This window comes from Caretta caretta, chromosome 1 (assembly GCF_965140235.1).
Source record: "Caretta caretta isolate rCarCar2 chromosome 1, rCarCar1.hap1, whole genome shotgun sequence".
Lineage (NCBI taxonomy): Eukaryota > Metazoa > Chordata > Testudines > Cheloniidae > Caretta > Caretta caretta.
The window spans coordinates 144,701,598-144,720,781 of record NC_134206.1 but is presented as its reverse complement, the minus strand read 5'-3'; the positions used below and the strand labels follow the sequence as shown (position 1 = coordinate 144,720,781).

Genomic DNA, 19,184 nt, shown 5'->3' with positions numbered 1-19,184 from the left:
GTTCGATTCTGGCAAGTCGGCTCCTCACATATTAACCAACTCTGCAGAAGGAGAAGGGAAAAGAGAGGATTAAATAAACTTTACGATGATTAATTCAAACTACTACTTCCTTTTTTCCACCCAAATGTTGAACTCTGCCTAGATGATTTTAACAATGTTTAAAAAGGACATACTCTCTCTGATGATAAAGTACTCTAGGAAAACACTAACTAGTAAGCCTCAACATCCTCTGGGAGGTTGGTATTGTAAATAATACCCATTTTAAAGATGCAGACACTGAACTACAGAGAGGTCAAGGTACTTGCCCAAGGTACGCTAGTAAGTGGTAGAGCCAAGAAAAGAACCAAGCAGTCCTGACATCAAATTCCTTGGTCTACCCTCAGGGATCGGCAAGTTTTGGCCCGTGGGCTGCCAGGGTAAGCCCCCTGGCGGACCGGGTCAGATTGTTTACCTGCTGCGTCTGCAGGTGCAGCCGATCACAGCTCCCACTGGCCGCGGTTTGCCGCTCCAGGCCAATGGAGGCTGCAGGAAGTGGGCCGAGGGATGTGCTGGTCGCCGCTTCCCACAGCTCCCATTGGCCTGGAGCTGTGGGAAGCCGCGGCCAGTGGGAGCTGTGATTGGCTGAACCTGCGGATGCGGCAGGTAAACAAACCGGCCCAGCCCGCCAAAGGTTGCCGATCCCTGGTCTACCCACTATACAACACTCTTCCCCTACTGCCATAACATACTGTATTCTACGCTGAACAGATGCATAACCCCAGGTGTGTGTTCTGCATCTACTTTCCTCTTCCACAACTGTGCAGCGAAGCAACACTAGCGGGACAATTCTGGGGCAGCATGACAGAATGGCAAAACATTAAAGTTTCTTTTCATTCGCTGGCTTCTAGCAGGTATAATCTTAAGAAATTGCCATATAGACCCCACAGAGGTCCTGTTAATTGTCTCATTCATAACTTTTATTTTACATCTCCCTCCCACACCCGTCCAGTGTTGCTTCATGGGGTACTGACATAATTTGCTTGCTTGAGTTTTAGGGGGAAGTAAGGGATTACAATATGGATCTATTTTGGTGGCTTTCCTAGTGATAAGCAGGGATTCTTCCATAGGAGGACCCAGCAAATCCAACACTGATAGACATGATTACAAAGCATTCCCCAATCTGTCCAGCTGAGCAAAAAAAAATCTGGCCCAGCTGGTTCCGATACAGCCCAGGCAAAGTGTGCAGAATCTCTCTCTCAAGAACACAGAGGTAAGCAAAAGAGTAAAGAGTGGGAGCACTCCTGAGGCTAGTGCAATGCTCCCTGTTTATGCCTAGGCAGAACAAGCACAGCATCTATCAGTGCACTACCTGTGCTCTCAAGGGAGGGTTTTATGCACCTCCAAGCAGGACAGGGAAGGTTTTTCTGACTAACATCATGCTAGAGGCAAATTCCACAGCACTGCAGAATTTCTATGCAGAATTCGTGGTTTACACAGTAACCATAAAGCGGGCCAGAAAAATAAGAGACTATTCAGACACACAATGACAGAGAAACATTTTGAACATTTCTTGTTTATAACACTTGCTCAGTGGGTTTAACTTTTAGAAAATGCAATTAGATATAAAATTAGAATTAATATAAAATTAAATGTTCAAAGGTCTGGGAATTCCAAGAGTTAAGGTATCTCCTTAAGGGTTAGCTATACACCTACGTAGTCCTTTTTTAGTGCCATTTTCATGGTTAAATGTAAACAGCTATTAACTAGTTCTTAGGATTCTTAAACTACATAGAACAATACAGACTACAATAATGCTTCAAGCTGAAGCCTTAACTTTTGGAAGTTCCTGAGTTCAGGCCTGATCGAAAGCCCATTGAAGTCAATGGTGACTCTATTGAATTGAACAGGTTTGGTTCAGCTCCAGTTTTACATATAACTAGTTCATATATACATATTACATATACAATTACAAATACATATCTCGTATAGAATTACATATAATTGGTTCTCAGCTCCAGTTTTACATATAAATCTCCACACATGTACTCAGATTTAAAAAAAAAAGTACAAGTGCTACTAAATTGCAGCACATCTGTAAATGACTCATATTTAACTGACTTGGGGGCAGCTAAAATCCACGTGTGAAAATGCCAACTTTAAGCATTCTTCACTTAAAAACTACTGAACTGATTTTCTTCACACTTGAAAGATAAACTAATATGATTACTCTCTATAAATACACAAGGGGCGGGGAGGGGGAGATAACAGAGAGGGAGAAGAGCTATTTAAGCTAAAGGACAACATTGGCACAAGAACAAATGGGTATAAACTAGCCATGAATAAATTTAGGCTGTAAATTAGAAGTTTTCTAACCATCAGAGGACCGAGGTTCTGGAACAGCCTTCCAACAGGAGTTGTGGGAACAAACAACTTAACTAGTTTTAAGATGGAGCGTTGTAAGTTTATGAACATATTTAGAAGAGGCATTGCCTATGATAGCAGGGGACTGGACTCAGTGACCCGGGAGATCCTTTCTAGTCCTGTCATGGTATAGACAGAGATAGTAGATTGGGAACTTCTATCCTCCCTGTTACATAACACATAAACAAGGGAACATTCAATGAAATTAAAAGATGAGAACGTAAAAAAAAAAAAAAAACCCACCAAAAAAGACCCCAATAAAAAGAACACTTTTTAACACAAGTGATTGAACTGTGGAACTCATTACTACAGGAAGTCGATGAGACAAAGAATTTAAGATTTAAAAGAGTGGGTATTTATAGGGATTTCAAGAATACCCAGAGCTATCATAAATAGATAAAAACAAAAATTATGGAAGGCATATTAAACTTCATGCTTCAGGCGTTAAAACAATAACTACTATATTAGGAAGAGACCAATGCAAGGGACAGATTGTCACACATTTATCTACTGAGGGGAGGTCTCACTGAGATTGGGCAAATTTTTTTTACCTGAATAGTATTTTTGAAAAAAATGCAGTTTCAGTCAACTCTAAACTATTCACGAATTTGACCCAAATTGTCAAATAGTTTCAACCAAAAAAAAATTTTTTTTCAGGCTAGATTCACAAGTAAATTTAGGTGCCATTCAAAAAAGAGGAGGAGGTGGTGTCCCTTTGTACTTAATAACACACTGGTTAAGGCATTCACCTGGTATGCAAGAGACCAGTGCTTAATTTGTAATAAAAGAGGTGCTGGGGCTCAGGCAATTTTTTACATTCATAACTGATGCCGCAAGCCCAGAGGTGCTGGGGCTATGAACTGCCAAGCTCAGAGGTGCCAGGGCTTAGCATTTTAAGAGATTGAGGTTAATTTTCCCACTCTGTAGCAGGGACTTCAAACCAAGTATCCCACATCCCAGGTAAGTGTCCTAATCACCAGACTATTCGGGGGCGGCGGGGGGGGAGAAGCTCCCTCTTGTTGAAGTTTTTCCACTTTGTATAAATACTTAAATATTAATTGGTCCAGAGAGAGAGAGAGAGAGGGAGAATGAATTACTCACCCAGGTACAAAATATGCCTTGTGAGGTATCATTTGAAAGCTAATAACTTGCTGGTCAATAATATCATGGTGACATGTACATAGCAACATTATATGTAAAGTTATGAATACCCCCTATATGATGTCTGTTAGCATATGTTCTAACCCACCCAGCCGTGTCAAGGCAAAAGTTGTTAAACAAGTCTATCCTCAACAAAGGAAGAAATGGTTACTTAATGTAACTGTGGTTCTTCAAGACATGACGTAAACGTGTATTCCACTTAGATCTGTACGTGCCCAGTGCACTGGAGCTGAAGAAATTTATGTAGCGGTACCTGTAGAGGGGTGGCGTTCACATCTCATGGCTGCAGCTCCTCACCTGGCTACATGAGGCAGCTTTTCCCTGACCCTTTCTCAGTTCCTTCACACCAAAATGCCCAGAAATGAGATTCCAATGCAGAGAGGACAGAGGTTGGGTCATGGAATACACATGTGCATCACAACTCCGAAGCATCACAGTTACAGTCAAACTTCAAAAACAGACTCCAACGAGAAACTGCAAAATTGGAATTAATTTGCAAACTGGACACCATTAAATTAGGCTTGAATAAAGACTGGGAGTGGATGGGTCATTACACAAAGTAAAAACTATTTTCACATGCTCATTTTTCCCCCTACTGTTACTCACTCCTTCTTGTCAACTGTTTGAAATGGGCCATCCTGATTATCACTACAAAAGGTTTTTTGTCTCCTGCTGATAATAGCCCACCTCAATTAATTGGTCTCATTACAGTTTCTATGACAACTTCCACCTTCTCTGTATGCATATATATTTCTTCTTATTATATGTTCCATTCTATGCATCCGATGAAGTGGGCTGTAGCCCATGAAGCTTATGCTGTAATAAATTTGTTAGACTCTAAGGTGCCACATGTACTCCTGTACTTTTAGCAGATACAGACTAACACGGCTGCTACTCTGAAATCTATCTTCCTACTGTATTTTCACTGCATGCATCCGATGAAGTGGGTTTTAGCCCATGAAAGCTTATGCCCACATAAATTTGTTAGTCTCTAAGGTGCCACAAGTACTCCTCGTTTTTTAAGTTACAGGAAGTAACCGTTTCTTCAAGTAGCTGCAGCTGTATATTCCACATAGGTGACTTACAAGCCATGCCCTCTGTCCCTAGCAGGCAAGGCTTGGAGTCTACCTGAACAATGACTGCAGAACCTTTCCACTTTGCATCCCCCTGGAAGAAACAGTTATGGCATAATGGTTCGTGAACATATGCATCAATGACCATGTAGCAGCCGTGCAAAAGTGCAATACAGAAACGTCTCTGAGAAATGCTATGGATGCTGCTTGTGCCCTCATAGAATGAGCTCGCACCTGCTGAGGAGGCAGAGCCAAAGCTATTTCATATGCAGTTCCGATGCAGGATGGTATGCATTTGGAGTCTGTCTGCAAAGAGACCGCTTGACCCTTCATGCAATCTGTATATGATGGCATGGCATTGGAGAAGACTGATCTTCCCTGAATGTGGGGATGAAATGCCAATATTGTTGCCAGATGCAGTTTCAATGAACTAAACGCAAGCCCCAACGATTGAAGGTGCAGCAAGTACTTCAAAATGTCCTGGATAGAGACCAGCAATGTTTGTATTCCGCAACTAATGACCACACCAAAAATCTCTTCCATTTCACTGAATAGGCCATCCTGGTGGAGAGATTTCTATTGTTAAGGAGGACTTTCTGGACAGCCTCCGAACATCACTCTTCCTCTTTATTCAGCCATGCAGCAGCAATGCCATGACACGCAGGGAGCTGAACACAGGACGTAAGGAGTGGCCCTGGTTCTGAGTAAGTTGGGATGGTAAGGAAGTGGTTTGGGATGCTGAACAAACAGTGCATGAAGGCAGGAGAACCAGCTCTGCCTCAGCCATGCTGGGGCACTGATAATGAGCTTGGCCCATTTCACCTTGAGCTTGAGGATGACCTGAGGGATGATCAGGGGAATGGCATACAGAACAGCTAACTGCCAGCTGAGGTGGAAAGCGTCAGACTGAGGCCCCCTCGAGAGCAGAATAGACATTTCCTGTTATCCCTTGTAGCAAACAGGTTTACTGCTGGGACGCCCAAAACTGTGAAGATGACCCGGAGTACATTTGTCCTCAGATACCACTCATGACTCAGGAAAAATACCCGATGAGATGGTCAGCGAGATGATTCTGAATCCCCGGCAAGTTAATGGCTATCAGAGTAGTGTTTTTCTCAATGCAGAATTGCCACAGCCAGATCGTTTCTAGACAAAGCAACCCGGAGTGTGCTCCTTCTTGTTTGTTCATATAGTATATCACAGCAAAATTGTCAGTACGTATGTGAACTACTGAGTCTCTGATACGGTCCTGAGAAGTATGGCATGCATTGTAGATGGCCTGAAGCTCCAGAATATTGATATAGAGTGAGGCCTCTTGCTGTGACCACGGCACCTGTATTTTCAGAGACCCCAGGTGTTCCTTATAACCTATCAAGGAGATGTCAGTAACAACCAACATGGTGGGCGAGGACCAGACAAAGGGAATACCTTGGCAAATGTTCTCTGGATTCATCCACTACTGCAAGGAGTCCAGGACCAGTGGAGGACGATGAATCAGTCTATCTAAAGGGTGAAGAGTGGGACACCAAACAGTCTTGAGCCACACGTAAAGGGGGCAAAGGTGCAACCTTGCAAACTGGACCACCTATGTGCAAGTGGCCATCTGGCCCAAGAGCCTGAGACTTGTCCAAACTATCGTGGAAGGCTGAAACTGCAGACTGAGGTACAGGCGGCAAACTGTCTGAAAACGGTAAGCTGGCAGAAACGCTTTTGACGTAGTGGAATCTAACAATGTCCCAATGAACTAGGTTTTCTGAGTGGGAGCCAAGGTTGCCTTTCTGGTGTTTAGGATGAGACCAGATGGTCGAGCAAGTGCAGTGTCATTCCTACATAAACAAGAACCTCCTCTCTGGATCTGCCCCTCAGTAACCAGTCATTCAAATATGTGAAGATGTGAATTTCTTTCTTCCAGAGGTATGCTGTAACAACGATCATTCATTTGGTAAAAACTTGGAGGCAGAAGAGAGGCAGAAGAGAAGTACTCTATACTGAAAGTGGTGTTCCACCACAGCAAAACAAAGGAACTTTCTATGGTTTGGCAAAATTGCCACATGAAAGTAGGCATCCTGAAGGTCCAGAGCAGCAAGACAGTTGTTCTGACACAACAGGGAGAATAGTAAACGGAATGACCATTTGGAATGTCACGTACCTGATATATTGGTTGAGATCACAAAAGTCGAGGATGGGTCTTACCCCTCCCTTGGATTTGGGTACCAGAAAGTCCCAGGAGTAGAAGCCATGACTATGGTGTTCCAGCGGAAACTCCTCCATCACTCCCAAAGTAGAGAGCAGACCTGCTCAAGGAGCAGTATCTTGTGAGAGGGGTCCCTGAAGAGAGATTGGGAGAGAGGATGGAGAGGAGATGTGGAGAGGAACTAGCTGGCCTAACCTGATCTGACAGTGCTTAGGACCCAGCTGTCAGTATCAAGCCTTAAGTATTGTGAAAGCGGGTTAGCCTATCTTCAAGGACCACACGGTAGCCTAGAGACCTTGAAGGAGTGCAGTGTCTTGTCAGTCTTATCAGAGAACAGCGTTTGACCGTAGAAGAGCAGATCTTCAATGGCTTGCTGGACATAGGGGACAATGCCTGAATTTTGCAGCCAGGAAGCCCTCCTCACAGTGACCACGGAAGCCATCACCCTAAGAAGTCTGAGAAGTCTAGTGCGGACTACAAGGTTGTCTTAGCCACTAAGCAGCCCTTCATGAGAAATAGCCAAAATTCATCTTGCTGGTCTGAGAACTCTGACATAACTGTGTAGTGAACAAAATCCTACTTGGACAGCAAGGTTTTCTGGTTAGCAATTCATATCAGTAAGAAAGAGAAGGTGTCTTTCTGCCACGAGGTGCATTCATTTAGAGTCCTTATGCTTGAGGGTGACTTAAACCTGGCTTGATGGGCTCTGTCGCTTGCCACAGTTACAAATAGGGAATCTGAGGCCAGATAGGAATAAAACAGCTCAAATCCCTCAGGGGAACTGTAGCACCGTGGAACCCAAATAATCACCAGTCATGTAATTATGATATGTTTTGTACAAAGATGCCATGTAAGGTATCATAGGAAAGGTCATGATCTCCTGAAACCCATTGTTCTGTCATAATATGTAGATCATTAGTGTTTATGAAGTTATGAAATGTTGCTGTGTGGTTATTATTGAAATACTCTAAGTTTGGGAATTGTCCCTTGCTAGTTCTCCAGTGACAATAACGGAAATGATCCTCACCCCGGTGGGCATTAAACGATCATCAATCAGCAGGGGAGTCGTAAACAAGGGATTTACAATTCTGTAAGAGAACCACCACACAATGGTGATTGCTCAACCTTGTGACTCAATAAGACCCAGCCCAGACATGCCTGGGCTAGTTTCTTTCCAGGCAGATGGACTATAAAATGAGGAACAGTGGCATTGTACTTTTACCTTTCTCCTCCCCCACCTATGCTGGGAGCAACAAGAATGCTGGGAAGACAAAGACTTGAACTGAGGAGACTAGGCTTAAAGGGAAAGCCTATGTATTAAGGGCTGTAACCTACCTGTAACATCCAGTGGGGTGAGAAAAACTGCTTAATCCAAATACTGCTTAGGTTAAAGATTTAGACTGTGAGCTTACTTTTTATTTTCTTTGATAACTACTGACTTCTTGTGCCTACAACTTATAATCACTTAAAATCTATCATTCTGTAGTTAATAAATCTGCTTTATATTTTATCTAAAACAGTGTGTTTTGGTTGAAGTGATTAGTAAATCTCATTTCAGTTTACAAAAGCTAGCGTGTGTCCTCTCCACATTGAGGGAGGGGCAGACTGCGTAATGAACTTACACTGGTCAGGCTTCTCACCAGGTACAGTTCTGGAGTGCAAGGCTGGGGACTTGGGAGATTTGCTGATGCCTTTCTCTGTGTGATTCGTGAGTGGCTCAGGGAACATTCGTGCAATCTAGCTGGGTGTGGGGCTCCACATGCCGTTGTGCCGAGTGATAACAGGACCTGCCGGGGTTTGCTGCTTGTCACTCGCAAAGCACTGTAAAAGACAGCCCAGGCTGAAGAGTTAGGGGGTCACAGCAGTACCTCAGTTCCAGGTTGTACTTGGGTGTCCCGTCACAGAAGGAAATAGCACTTTTCCATGTGCTTAACCATAAACGATATCAAGCGAATGTGTTCCAGAGGGCCATAGCCAGTTCAAGGAGCACATCGTTGATATAGAGGGTGACTCTCCCAGGGGCAGACAGCTGCAGGATAGCCACTAGATTGTGGGTATTCTCTTGTAAGAACTCCACTTGGATACTGAGGGAAGCAGCTATGTGCCACAAAACATCTTGGGATGCCTTAAATTCTTCTGGTACCAAAAGGAGGGATCAAACAAGCAGCACAAAGTCATCTGGGGATCAAGACAAATCCCTTCACTGGGTTAAAGCTGGATCCCGTTCTAGGGCTGATGGACCCGGGGGAACAACTATGGAGGCTCCGCACAGAGAAGGAATGCCAGTGCCTGGGCCTGCAGTGAATCGGCGGTCACCACCAGAGACCTTGCCTTTGAGCATGATGAAGAGGACTCCACAACTGATTCCATGGAAGCCACTGACATTGGTGGTCAGTAGGCATTGGGCCAGAGGACTCTGTCTCAACCATGAGACGAGCGCCACTCCTGGTACTTACAACGGTCCACGGATGGCCCCTAATATTGGTCAGACAATGGAAAACGGGAGGATGATGACCCTGACTCAGACACCGAGGAGCCTCCCCACAGCTCCCAGTGGCTGCGGTTCACCGTTCCCGGCCAATGGGAGCTGAGGGAAGCAGCGCAGGCATTCAGCACACACACACCTAAGTGGAATACACAGCTGCATATACATGAAGAAGAATGTGTGTTTACTCCAATTTACATATAAGTAGTAAACAGGGTCCTGGAGACAGCAAGAGCGGGAAATGGCAGGAGACCAGGCAATTCTGCATTTCAGCATACACGGGGAGGAGAAAGAGCATGAATAGACTCCATGTCGCCTTCTTTACTGTTTGACTAAATTTTGCTTTGAGGGGTAATCCTCAGAAGAATCCTCTTCAAAGGGTGACTGGACTATAAAAGTGAGGGGTAAGAACACTCCAAAGCATCTCTCTCTCATTCTCTCTCTCTTTCACATAAGAAGAAAAAGGAACCAGCCTTTGGACTTTGGGAGGGCTTCTGACCTGAGAATTTGGTCAGTCCCGTTGCTGGGAACATGTGGTTAGGATCTGACCTTGAACCAAGTCTAGTTTGTTAAGTTTTAGTTACTAGAAAGCATTTTATCTTTATTTTCTTGTAAGCATTTCTGTCTTTAATGCCTTGTACTCACTTTAAATCTTTGTAGTTAAATAAATTTGTTTTATTTTTAATCAAAACTAATCCACTGTTGTGTTTACACTGAACTGTTTGATAACTCCAGTTAAAGTAGCAAAACTATTGAATATTGACCCTTTACGGGGCAATGGACCTCTAATATCTGAACTGTCCAGGAGAGGGCTGGACAGTGAAGAACACACATTTTGGGGGAAAATTTGGGACTGGGAGTGTGCTGGGGTCACCCTGTAGGAAGTAACCAAGGCTACTGAAAGCCAGAATGTAGCTGGTGAATTGATGATTGGCTACTGGGGTCAGAGTTGCTGGACCAGGGCTGTAGCCATACATAGACAATCAGGGTGTGACCTGTATGCTCTTTCGGAGCAGCCCAGGCTGGGAGCTACAACAGCAAAGCATTGTGAGGTACCCAAGATTGCAGGGCAGGCAGTGACAACCCCCAAAGAGGCCTCCCTACCAACACTACAAAAAGAAGGATTCTAGGTGGACTCCTCCTGAAGGTCGAAACAGCAGACTGGACTTCTACATAGAGTGCTTCCGCCGATGTGCACGGGCTGAAATTGTGGAAAAGCAGCATCACTTGCCCCATAACCTCAGCCATGCGGAACGCAATGCCATCCACAACTCTGACATCATAATCAAAAAGGCTGACAAAGGAGGTGCTGTTGTCATCATGAATAGGTCGGAATATGAACAAGAGGCTGCTTGGCAGCTCTCCAACACCACTTTATACAAGCCATTACCCTATGATCCCACTGAGAGTTACCAAAAGCAACTACAGCATTTGCTCAAGAAACTTCCTGAAAAAGCACAAGATCAAATCCGCACAGACACACCCCTGGAACCCCGACCTGGGATATTCTATCTACTACCCAAGATCCATAAACCTGGAAATCCTGGGCGCCCCATCATCTCAGGCATTGGCACCCTGACAGCAGGATTGTCTGGCTATGTAGACTCCCTCCTCAGGCCCTACGCTACCAGCACTCCCAGCTACCTTCGAGACACCACTGACTTCCTGAGGAAACTTCAATCCATCGGTGATCTTCCTGATAACACCATCCTGGCCACTATGGATGTAGAAGCCCTCTACACCAACATTCCACACAAAGATGGACTACAAGCCGTCAAGAACACTATCCCCGATAATGTCACGGCTAACCTGGTGGCTGAACTTTGTGACTTTGTCCTTACCCATAACTATTTCACATTTGGGGACAATGTATACCTTCAGATCAGCGGCACTGCTATGGGTACCCGCATGGCCCCACAGTATGCCAACATTTTTATGGCTGATTTAGAACAACGCTTCCTCAGCTCTCGTCCCCTAAAGCCCCTACTCTACTTGCGCTATATTGATGACATCTTCATCATCTGGACCCATGGAAAAGAAGCCCTTGAGGAATTCCACCATGATTTCAACAACTTCCATCCCACCATCAACCTCAGCCTGGTCCAGTCCACACAAGAGATCCACTTCCTGGACACTACAGTGCTAATAAACAATGGTCACATTAACACCACCCTATACCGGAAACCTACTGACCGCTATTCCTACCTACATGCCTCCAGCTTTCAGCCTGACCACACCACACGATCCATTGTCTACAGCCAAGCTCTGCGATACAACCGCATTTGCTCCAACCCCTCAGACAGAGACAAACACATACAAGATCTCTGTCAAGCTTTCTTACAACTACAATACCCACCTGCGGAAGTGAAGAAACAGATTGATAGAGCCAGAAGAGTTCCCAGAAGTCACCTACTACAGGACAGGCCTAACAAAGAAAATAACAGAACGCCACTAGCCGTCACCTTCAGCCCCCAACTAAAACCCCTCCAACGCATTATTAAGGATCTACAACCTATCCTAAAGGATGACCCAACACTCTCACAAATCTTGGGAGACAGGCCAGTCCTTGCCTACAGACAGCCCCGCAACCTGAAGCAAATACTCACCAACAACCACATACCACACAACAGAACCACTAACCCAGGAACTTATCCTTGCAACAAAGCCCGTTGCCAACTGTGCTCACATATCTATTCAGGGGACACCATCACAGGGCCTAATAACATCAGCCACACTATCAGAGGCTCGTTCACCTGCACATCCACCAATGTGATATATGCCATCATGTGCCAGCAATGCCCCACTGCCATTTACATTGGTCAAACTGGACAGTCTCTACGTAAAAGAATAAATGGACACAAATCAGATGTCAAGAATTATAACATTCATAAACCAGTCGGAGAACACTTCAATCTCTCTGGTCACGCAATCACAGACATGAAGGTCGCTATCTTAAAACAAAAAAACTTCAAATCCAGACTCCAGGGAGAAACTGCTGAATTGGAATTCATTTGCAAATTGGATACTATTAATTTAGGCTTAAATAGAGACTGGGAGTGGCTAAGTCATTATGCAAGATAGCCTATTTCCCCTTGTTTTTTCCTACCCCCCCCCCCCAGACGTTCTGGTTAAACTTGGATTTAAACTTGGAGAGTGGTCACTTTGGATGAGCTATTACCAGCAGGAGAGTGAGTTTGTATGTGTATGGGGGTAGGGGGGTGAGAAAACCTGGATTTGTGCTGGAAATGGCCCACCTTGATTATCATGCACATTGTAGGGAGAGTGGTCACTTTGGATGAGCTATTACCAGCAGGATAGTGAGTTTGTGTGTGTGGTTTTTGGAGGGGGGTGAGGGAACCTGGATTTGTGCAGGAAATGGCCCACCTTGATTATCATGCACATTGTGAAGAGAGTTGTCACTTTGGATGGGCTATGACCAGCAGGAGAGTGAGTTTGTGTGTGTGTGGGGGGGTGGAGGGTGAGAAAACCTGGATTTGTGCTGGAAATGGCCCAACTTGATGATCACTTTAGATAAGCTATTACCAGCAGGACAGTGGGGTGGGAGGAGGTATTGTTTCATGATCTCTGTGTGTATATAATGTCTGCTGCAGTTTCCACGGTATGCATCCGATGAAGTGAGCTGTAGCTCACGAAAGCTCATGCTCAAATAAATTGGTTAGTCTCTAAGGTGCCACAAGTACTCCTTTTCTTTTCACTGGTCTGGACTGCACCCCGGAATGTGATAATCTCCCACCTCTTTTGCTTGCTTTCTGCCAACTGTTGGCATTTAGAGCCAATGATCACGGATTTGAAGAGCCACATAAAAATGATTCATTTGTAAGGAGGTGCTTATATTATTTCACTGAGAAGTACATAGAAAGGGCCACCAAACCTATCATGTAATAATTACACTTGAAGCAAATTTCTTTATGTAACTACTTTTTATTTGCTGCTTAAGAAAGAACTATGAACGTTCCTGGTCACACAATGCATGTAAGGAAAACAAGAATCAACAGATGACAACCAAACTGAAAACAATCACCATATTTTAAGACAACAACAAAACGTCAACATTCTACAACTCATTTATATTCTTCTTTTGCTTCTAATTATTACGAAATGTCTAGTTATTGACAGACATACCTGAAACTTATTTTTCTAGATAAATTACAACTCCATAGTTCACTGAGATATGTTAAAAACTGGGGAAGTGCTAAGTTGTCAAGTCACCTGCATTTAAAGGAAATACCCAACTGTATCTCTGACACAGATACTGACTAAATGTCCCTTCAATTCATATAGAAAACAGATAATGTAATTGTTTAGACTTCCTACCAGTTATAATTAACATTAAAGAGATCTTTTCTTCTTTGTCACCTCGCTATTCAGTACTTATTTGCATTTGTTTGTACTTACTATCTGTTAATCTCTCTTTACAAATGACAACAATAACTAGTGCTATTATGCATGGAAATTAAACATGTAGATAAATGTGTGAAGGGAGCTATTTTTGAAAAAAGCAATATTAAAAGCATGTAGCTCTTTATGTCTCTTGTTTTGCTTTGATAATTAAGCTCTGGTCTTGATTTGGTTTAAACAAAAAACTTTTCCAAGGACATTCATGTTGCAATCAAATTCAACATATGCACTCTGTTTAGTTTCAATTTATTCAAATGCAGGATTGTTAACCCTTATTTGACTCATGCCCATTGTCTTTGCTGACCAAACAAAACCAATCCTTCATTTCCCAGCAGCTATTGTTAAGTCTTTAAATTAATTTGTGAAATAGCAAATAAAATCATGGCAGGAAACCCGCAGTTTTGAATTTGCTTGGTGTCTTCACCTCTGACTACCATGATAACAACGCTGACAAGCCTAAAAAGAAAAGGAGTACTTGTGGCACCTTAGAGACTAACAAATTTATTTGAGCATAAGCTTTCGTGAGCTACAGTTCACAAGCCTAGTGATTCTAACAATTCTTGATTCAAATGCCTAGCTAAGTGTGAGAAATGTAAGACAAGGAGATTGGAGAAAATGTGTGATGTAAAAGAAAATCCATGAATTATATACTATGTCCACTAAGTATAGCTAACGGAGAAAAGAATTGCAAGTGAAAAGTACTGCTCCCTCTTCTTAAGCATGTTGCTGATACTCTAGCTTTCTGCATACTGCAGTTAGACAAGCATTATAAATATTATCCTATTGTAAACTTGCTATCTTAACTAGCTGAGCATGATGATTATTCTCTACTACAGCAACACTTTGGATATCTTGTAATGTGCTCAATGGTATGTTTCAGATAGGCTTTATTTCAGCAATTACTTAGGTTGATATTAACTCAGCCATTGATTCTTATGTATGGCATAAAATAGACAGATGTTATGCAATGTATCATATGATAAGCCAAACTATAAGACTTTTTTTGCGGCCTTGTCTAACTGTTTAGAAATGGGTCCTCATTCTACATATTAATAGTGAGCAAATAGAGGAATTACTGCAACATTCTTGGATTTTGTTTAAATACAAAAAAGTTTGTTTTGCTTACTGCATGAACACATTTTAAGGAATTTTAACAGCGCTTAACTTCCACAAGAACAAAAATTGGTCAAATCTGAAAACCAAAAACCACAGAGAAAACAAAAGACACAACAAATGCCCAGGCAGTCAGTTGCAAGAAAACAAGTATATTCTACAGCCTGGTAGCTCCATCTACTGCTGGGCATGCATATGCAAAAGGGGGAACTACTGTATATCAGCAGCTCCATGATATTCCAAGCAGGGAACTTCCAAGTAAAAAGGTAAATGCAAGAGTTGCCTGGGAAACAGAATTTCAATTTTACCATCAATATCTAGTTTTTGGAATTTTTCTGGTCTGATTCAGGATGGAAACCCCCAAACTCAATTTTTTTTCTTCACAGATATTCTGCAATATTTTGTCTCGGAAATAACAAAACGTTCCCACAGTGGAAACACATAAGTGTTTCTGAAATGAAATATTGCTACACGGGATCCCTGGCAGACTACAGCAGACCCAGGAACTCCAGCTCTGCAGGAGCCCACTTAGAGGCTGCTCCAGAGCTGTGGAGCTTGGAAGCCTGGGCTCCCCATCACTCAACCCGGTTGGTTGCCATGGAATCGGGGAGCCACAGATCTGTTAATTTTTCAGAAAAAATGAAAATTTTCTGTGTAAGTTTAGATTTTTGTGGAAAGTGCATTTTCTATCAAAAAAAACATTCCAACAGAAAATTTCCAGCTAGCTCCAGCCAATGTGTAAAACTAAAACAGCTACACAAAAAATCCAAGATGCAATATTCAATAGGAGGAAGGAAGATAATGCTGAAAAAGAGAGATGAAAATGGACAGCAAGTTAGAAAAGCATCTGAAAGGCAACAGCACAAAAAAGGAAATATACTTGCTATCTATACAAGTATGATGTATTCAAACACATATGAATCTGGTGTATTGCATTTAAATTCTGGGCACCTCATTAACCTGGAAAGATAAATACTGACAAAAGGGACAGAAAAGACAAAAAATATTATCAGAGACTAAAGATACCGAATGATACATTTACACATTTAAGTTTAAAGAAGCTAAATATGCAGAGTTAGTGATGAATAAGGAAGGAGTAACAACATAATAATTACACAGTTGAAGGGTGTAAACATACAGGAGGAAAAAGAATTACTGAGGATGATCAAAGCACATAGGAGGTCACAGAGGACGCACTGTTTGGAACATTGAAAAGTGGAGTGGAGAAAAATTTCAGAAAATGTGTTGTAGGGAAAAAAGTCATACTTTAAAGATAGATAAACTCATTCAGATGACTAAAATTTTCCTTTCTGAGTCCAGCCTTTCCTCCTACCCAGACCAACATACTTTGCCCCCTTTCTCGTCAGACACTGGACACACTTCAGACATGAGCTGGGGCTCCAGAGCTTCACCGTGCTCCTTTTGTCTGTCCACACAAAGACTATTTCTGAAGCTGTATAAAACACAATCCTATTGGCAATAGAATTAGTTTAGCTAGCAACCTTAGGTGACACTACTATGCATAACAAGTCCAATACAGGAGCACAGAGCACAGCTGTAATTGTCCTTAAAGAATTTATCCGGAATGAAGGAGGGCAGACTGGAAGAAGAGGTTAGTCCCAGAGTGGAAAATTTCTTCCCTGATAACTTCCTGTCTGCTTGCAACATGTCCCATAACAGGGCTGTTCTCCTCTCTGCAGTTCTGCTTGCAACATGTCACAACATTTTCTGGCTTGTAAAAATTCTTATAAGATGATTGGCATTGAAGTTATTGTTGCTAATCAGTGAACTGTGTACAGTAGGCTAACTAGCACACAAACTACAAACTTAAAATTAAATGGGGTCTGTTGGCTAATGAAGCCACACCATGGATTGTAGAGTCAAGGGAGACACTGCTAGCAGAAAGGAAATTATTGGGTAAGAAATTTCCCATTCTGCAGCCTAATGTCTCCTCTCTGATGTATGGGAAATAGTGAGCAATGAATAGTAAGCAGGGAGGGATAAACAAACATACCGAAAAAGAGAGGTATACCCTTGAAACTAAATGCATGAATGGTAAGTTATTTACCATAGATCATCACGTGCAGCACCTTCTTTTCTAAGGAGGCCTCTGCAGAGGACAGAAAATCCACCTTATAATGTTTAATAAAGGTGTTGATAGAAGATACATTGCTGCCCTTTAGACTTCCTCACAGTTAAAGCAGAAACCCTTTCTGTCTACAGTCACCAAAGATCTCGTAGTGTGTGTTTTGATTCCATTTCTTAAGGAATACATTCGCTTGATGGCTTGTATGCCTCCACAATGCATAACTTAATCATTTGTCCAAGGATACTTCGTATGCCCAGAGACCTTGGCATTTTGGGTGAAAGAACACAAACAAGGAGCCTAATCTTCCTGTAAACTAAAGGTAGATCTTTAGTGCTCTCTATACATCCACATTATGCCACAGACTTTAGTAAGGCACAGGATTTGGGCAGAATGATGGGAGTATCACTTACTGTGACATAAAAAAGACGAATCACGTTTGGCAAGAGGCTCTGGATTTCTTAAAATCACTTACGTTGTCAGTGTCGTACACGCAATATAGTTCGCACATGGATAGATCTGCTAACTCAGAGACTCATCCAGCAGATACAATAGCGATCAAGAAGCACGTGTTTTGATAGAGAAAACAGAGTGGTGTGACCACTGTTAGCGGTTCAAAAGACTGGGTGGTTAGAGCTTTTAGAACCAGTGGCAGATCCCACTTAGGAACAATTGTTCTGACCACGTCTCTGAGAAATCTTGAGACTTGAGGATTTTTGACTAAGGCGCTTGAGGATTCTGCACGCAAGACACTATTTATGTCTGACACATAAAGTGCTATGATGTTGGGTGGAAGACCCTTGTCCATACCATCTTGAAGAAAATCCAGAATTGCTGGAACAACAGGATCCTTGAGATTTCTGCTTTCTTGACATTATGAGCTAAACCATGACTAGATGGAGGAGGTGGTCTTTAATACTGAAAAGCATCTGGAGGCGAGTAGAATCCCACTCACTTTGGAGGATAATTCAAAGCAATTAACAGCTCCCTCTCAATAGTGATGCTGTTAGTTGGAGATGGCCTGGAGAACAGGACCTTGGTGGAAGACATTCAGACTCTGGTAGATGCTGTGGAAGTTCCAACGCCAAGTGTACCAGGTTCCAAAAGATGGTCTCTGTGACCAGTGTAGAGCTAGAACTATATATCATCTTTGCTACCTCTCGCCTTATCTTCTGAATCACCCCCCCAGAAGGTGGAAATGGTGGGAATATGCAAAGCAAGCCCTTCAGCCACCAGCATGCAAGAGTATTTGTTCCCAGTGACCTGGGATCTGCTTCCCTGATGAAGTACTATGGTAACTTTTTGTTCTTGTGACTGGAAACAGAGAGACAGCTAGAACCAGCCACCATTCTGAGTTGTTGACTGTATGTCTGTTGGGCCAATCTGCCTTCAGGTCTATTTCTCCCTCCATGTGAATTGTTCTTACAGAAGCCAGATTCTCCTCTGCCCATTTCATTATTTCCATCACTGCCAAGTGTAGATTTGAGCTTCAAATTCCCCCTTGGTTGGTGAGGTATGCCTCTGTGGTACTGTCTGACTGGACAAGGTTGTGATCACCCTTCCGGAAGTTTCAGAGGGCTAGTTTCACCACTTTTAGCTTCAAGAGGTTGATGCTCTCCTTCCACTCTATGGAGTTCCATGTGCCATGAGATGTGCTCCCCACCCCCATTAAGATGGCATCTGTCGGAAGGGCCTGGCAGACAGATAGGAAGATCCCAGCAGACACTCCCTGGGATTGTCCACCAACTGAGAGATTCCAGCACCTAATCTATCACGCATTCCAGTGAGTAGTTCCACACCTTCTGGAGATGCCTAATATGGAATCTTGTCCATAGTGCATTTGCTATACACAAAACCAGAAGGCCTATTCTGTGCAGTAAGGGGAAAACCTTCGTCACAGATGAGTCTATCTATTCGCAAATGAGCTCTCTTTGTGGAAGGGATAAAAGATCTTCCTGCTGTTTATCACAAACCCATGTGCTTGAACCAATTCTAATGCTGGAACTGTGGTGCTGTGAGCTGCTTCTTTGGTCAGGGCTCTGATAAAATATGTAGTCTAGGAAGAAATACAGATTAGGGCCCTGATACTGGCTATGACCACCAATGGCATCTGGTAAAGACTCTGGGAGCTGATGAAAGGCATCTGCTAAGTCCACTGAGGTAACAAAATCCCTTTGGATAGGGATATTACTGCCAAGGCTATGGAGTCCATCCAAAATCTTGTTTTCTTCATCCATTTGTTGAGCTGTTCAA

At 43.0% G+C, this 19,184-nt stretch overlaps 1 protein-coding gene across 5 annotated transcripts in view; it reads right to left on the bottom strand.

The window, feature by feature from the left end:
* POLA1 (DNA polymerase alpha 1, catalytic subunit) overlaps positions 1 to 19,184 on the bottom strand; it is a 359,222-nt gene that overhangs the window by 93,206 nt on the left and 246,832 nt on the right. For all 5 annotated transcript variants that reach the window (XM_048863346.2, XM_048863354.2, XM_048863383.2 and 2 more), the window contains one exon: positions 1 to 41. This exon is cut by the window's left edge and continues 76 nt beyond it. In XM_048863346.2, coding sequence (XP_048719303.2) covers positions 1 to 41 — 41 coding nt within the window. The remainder of the gene's footprint in view (positions 42 to 19,184) is intronic.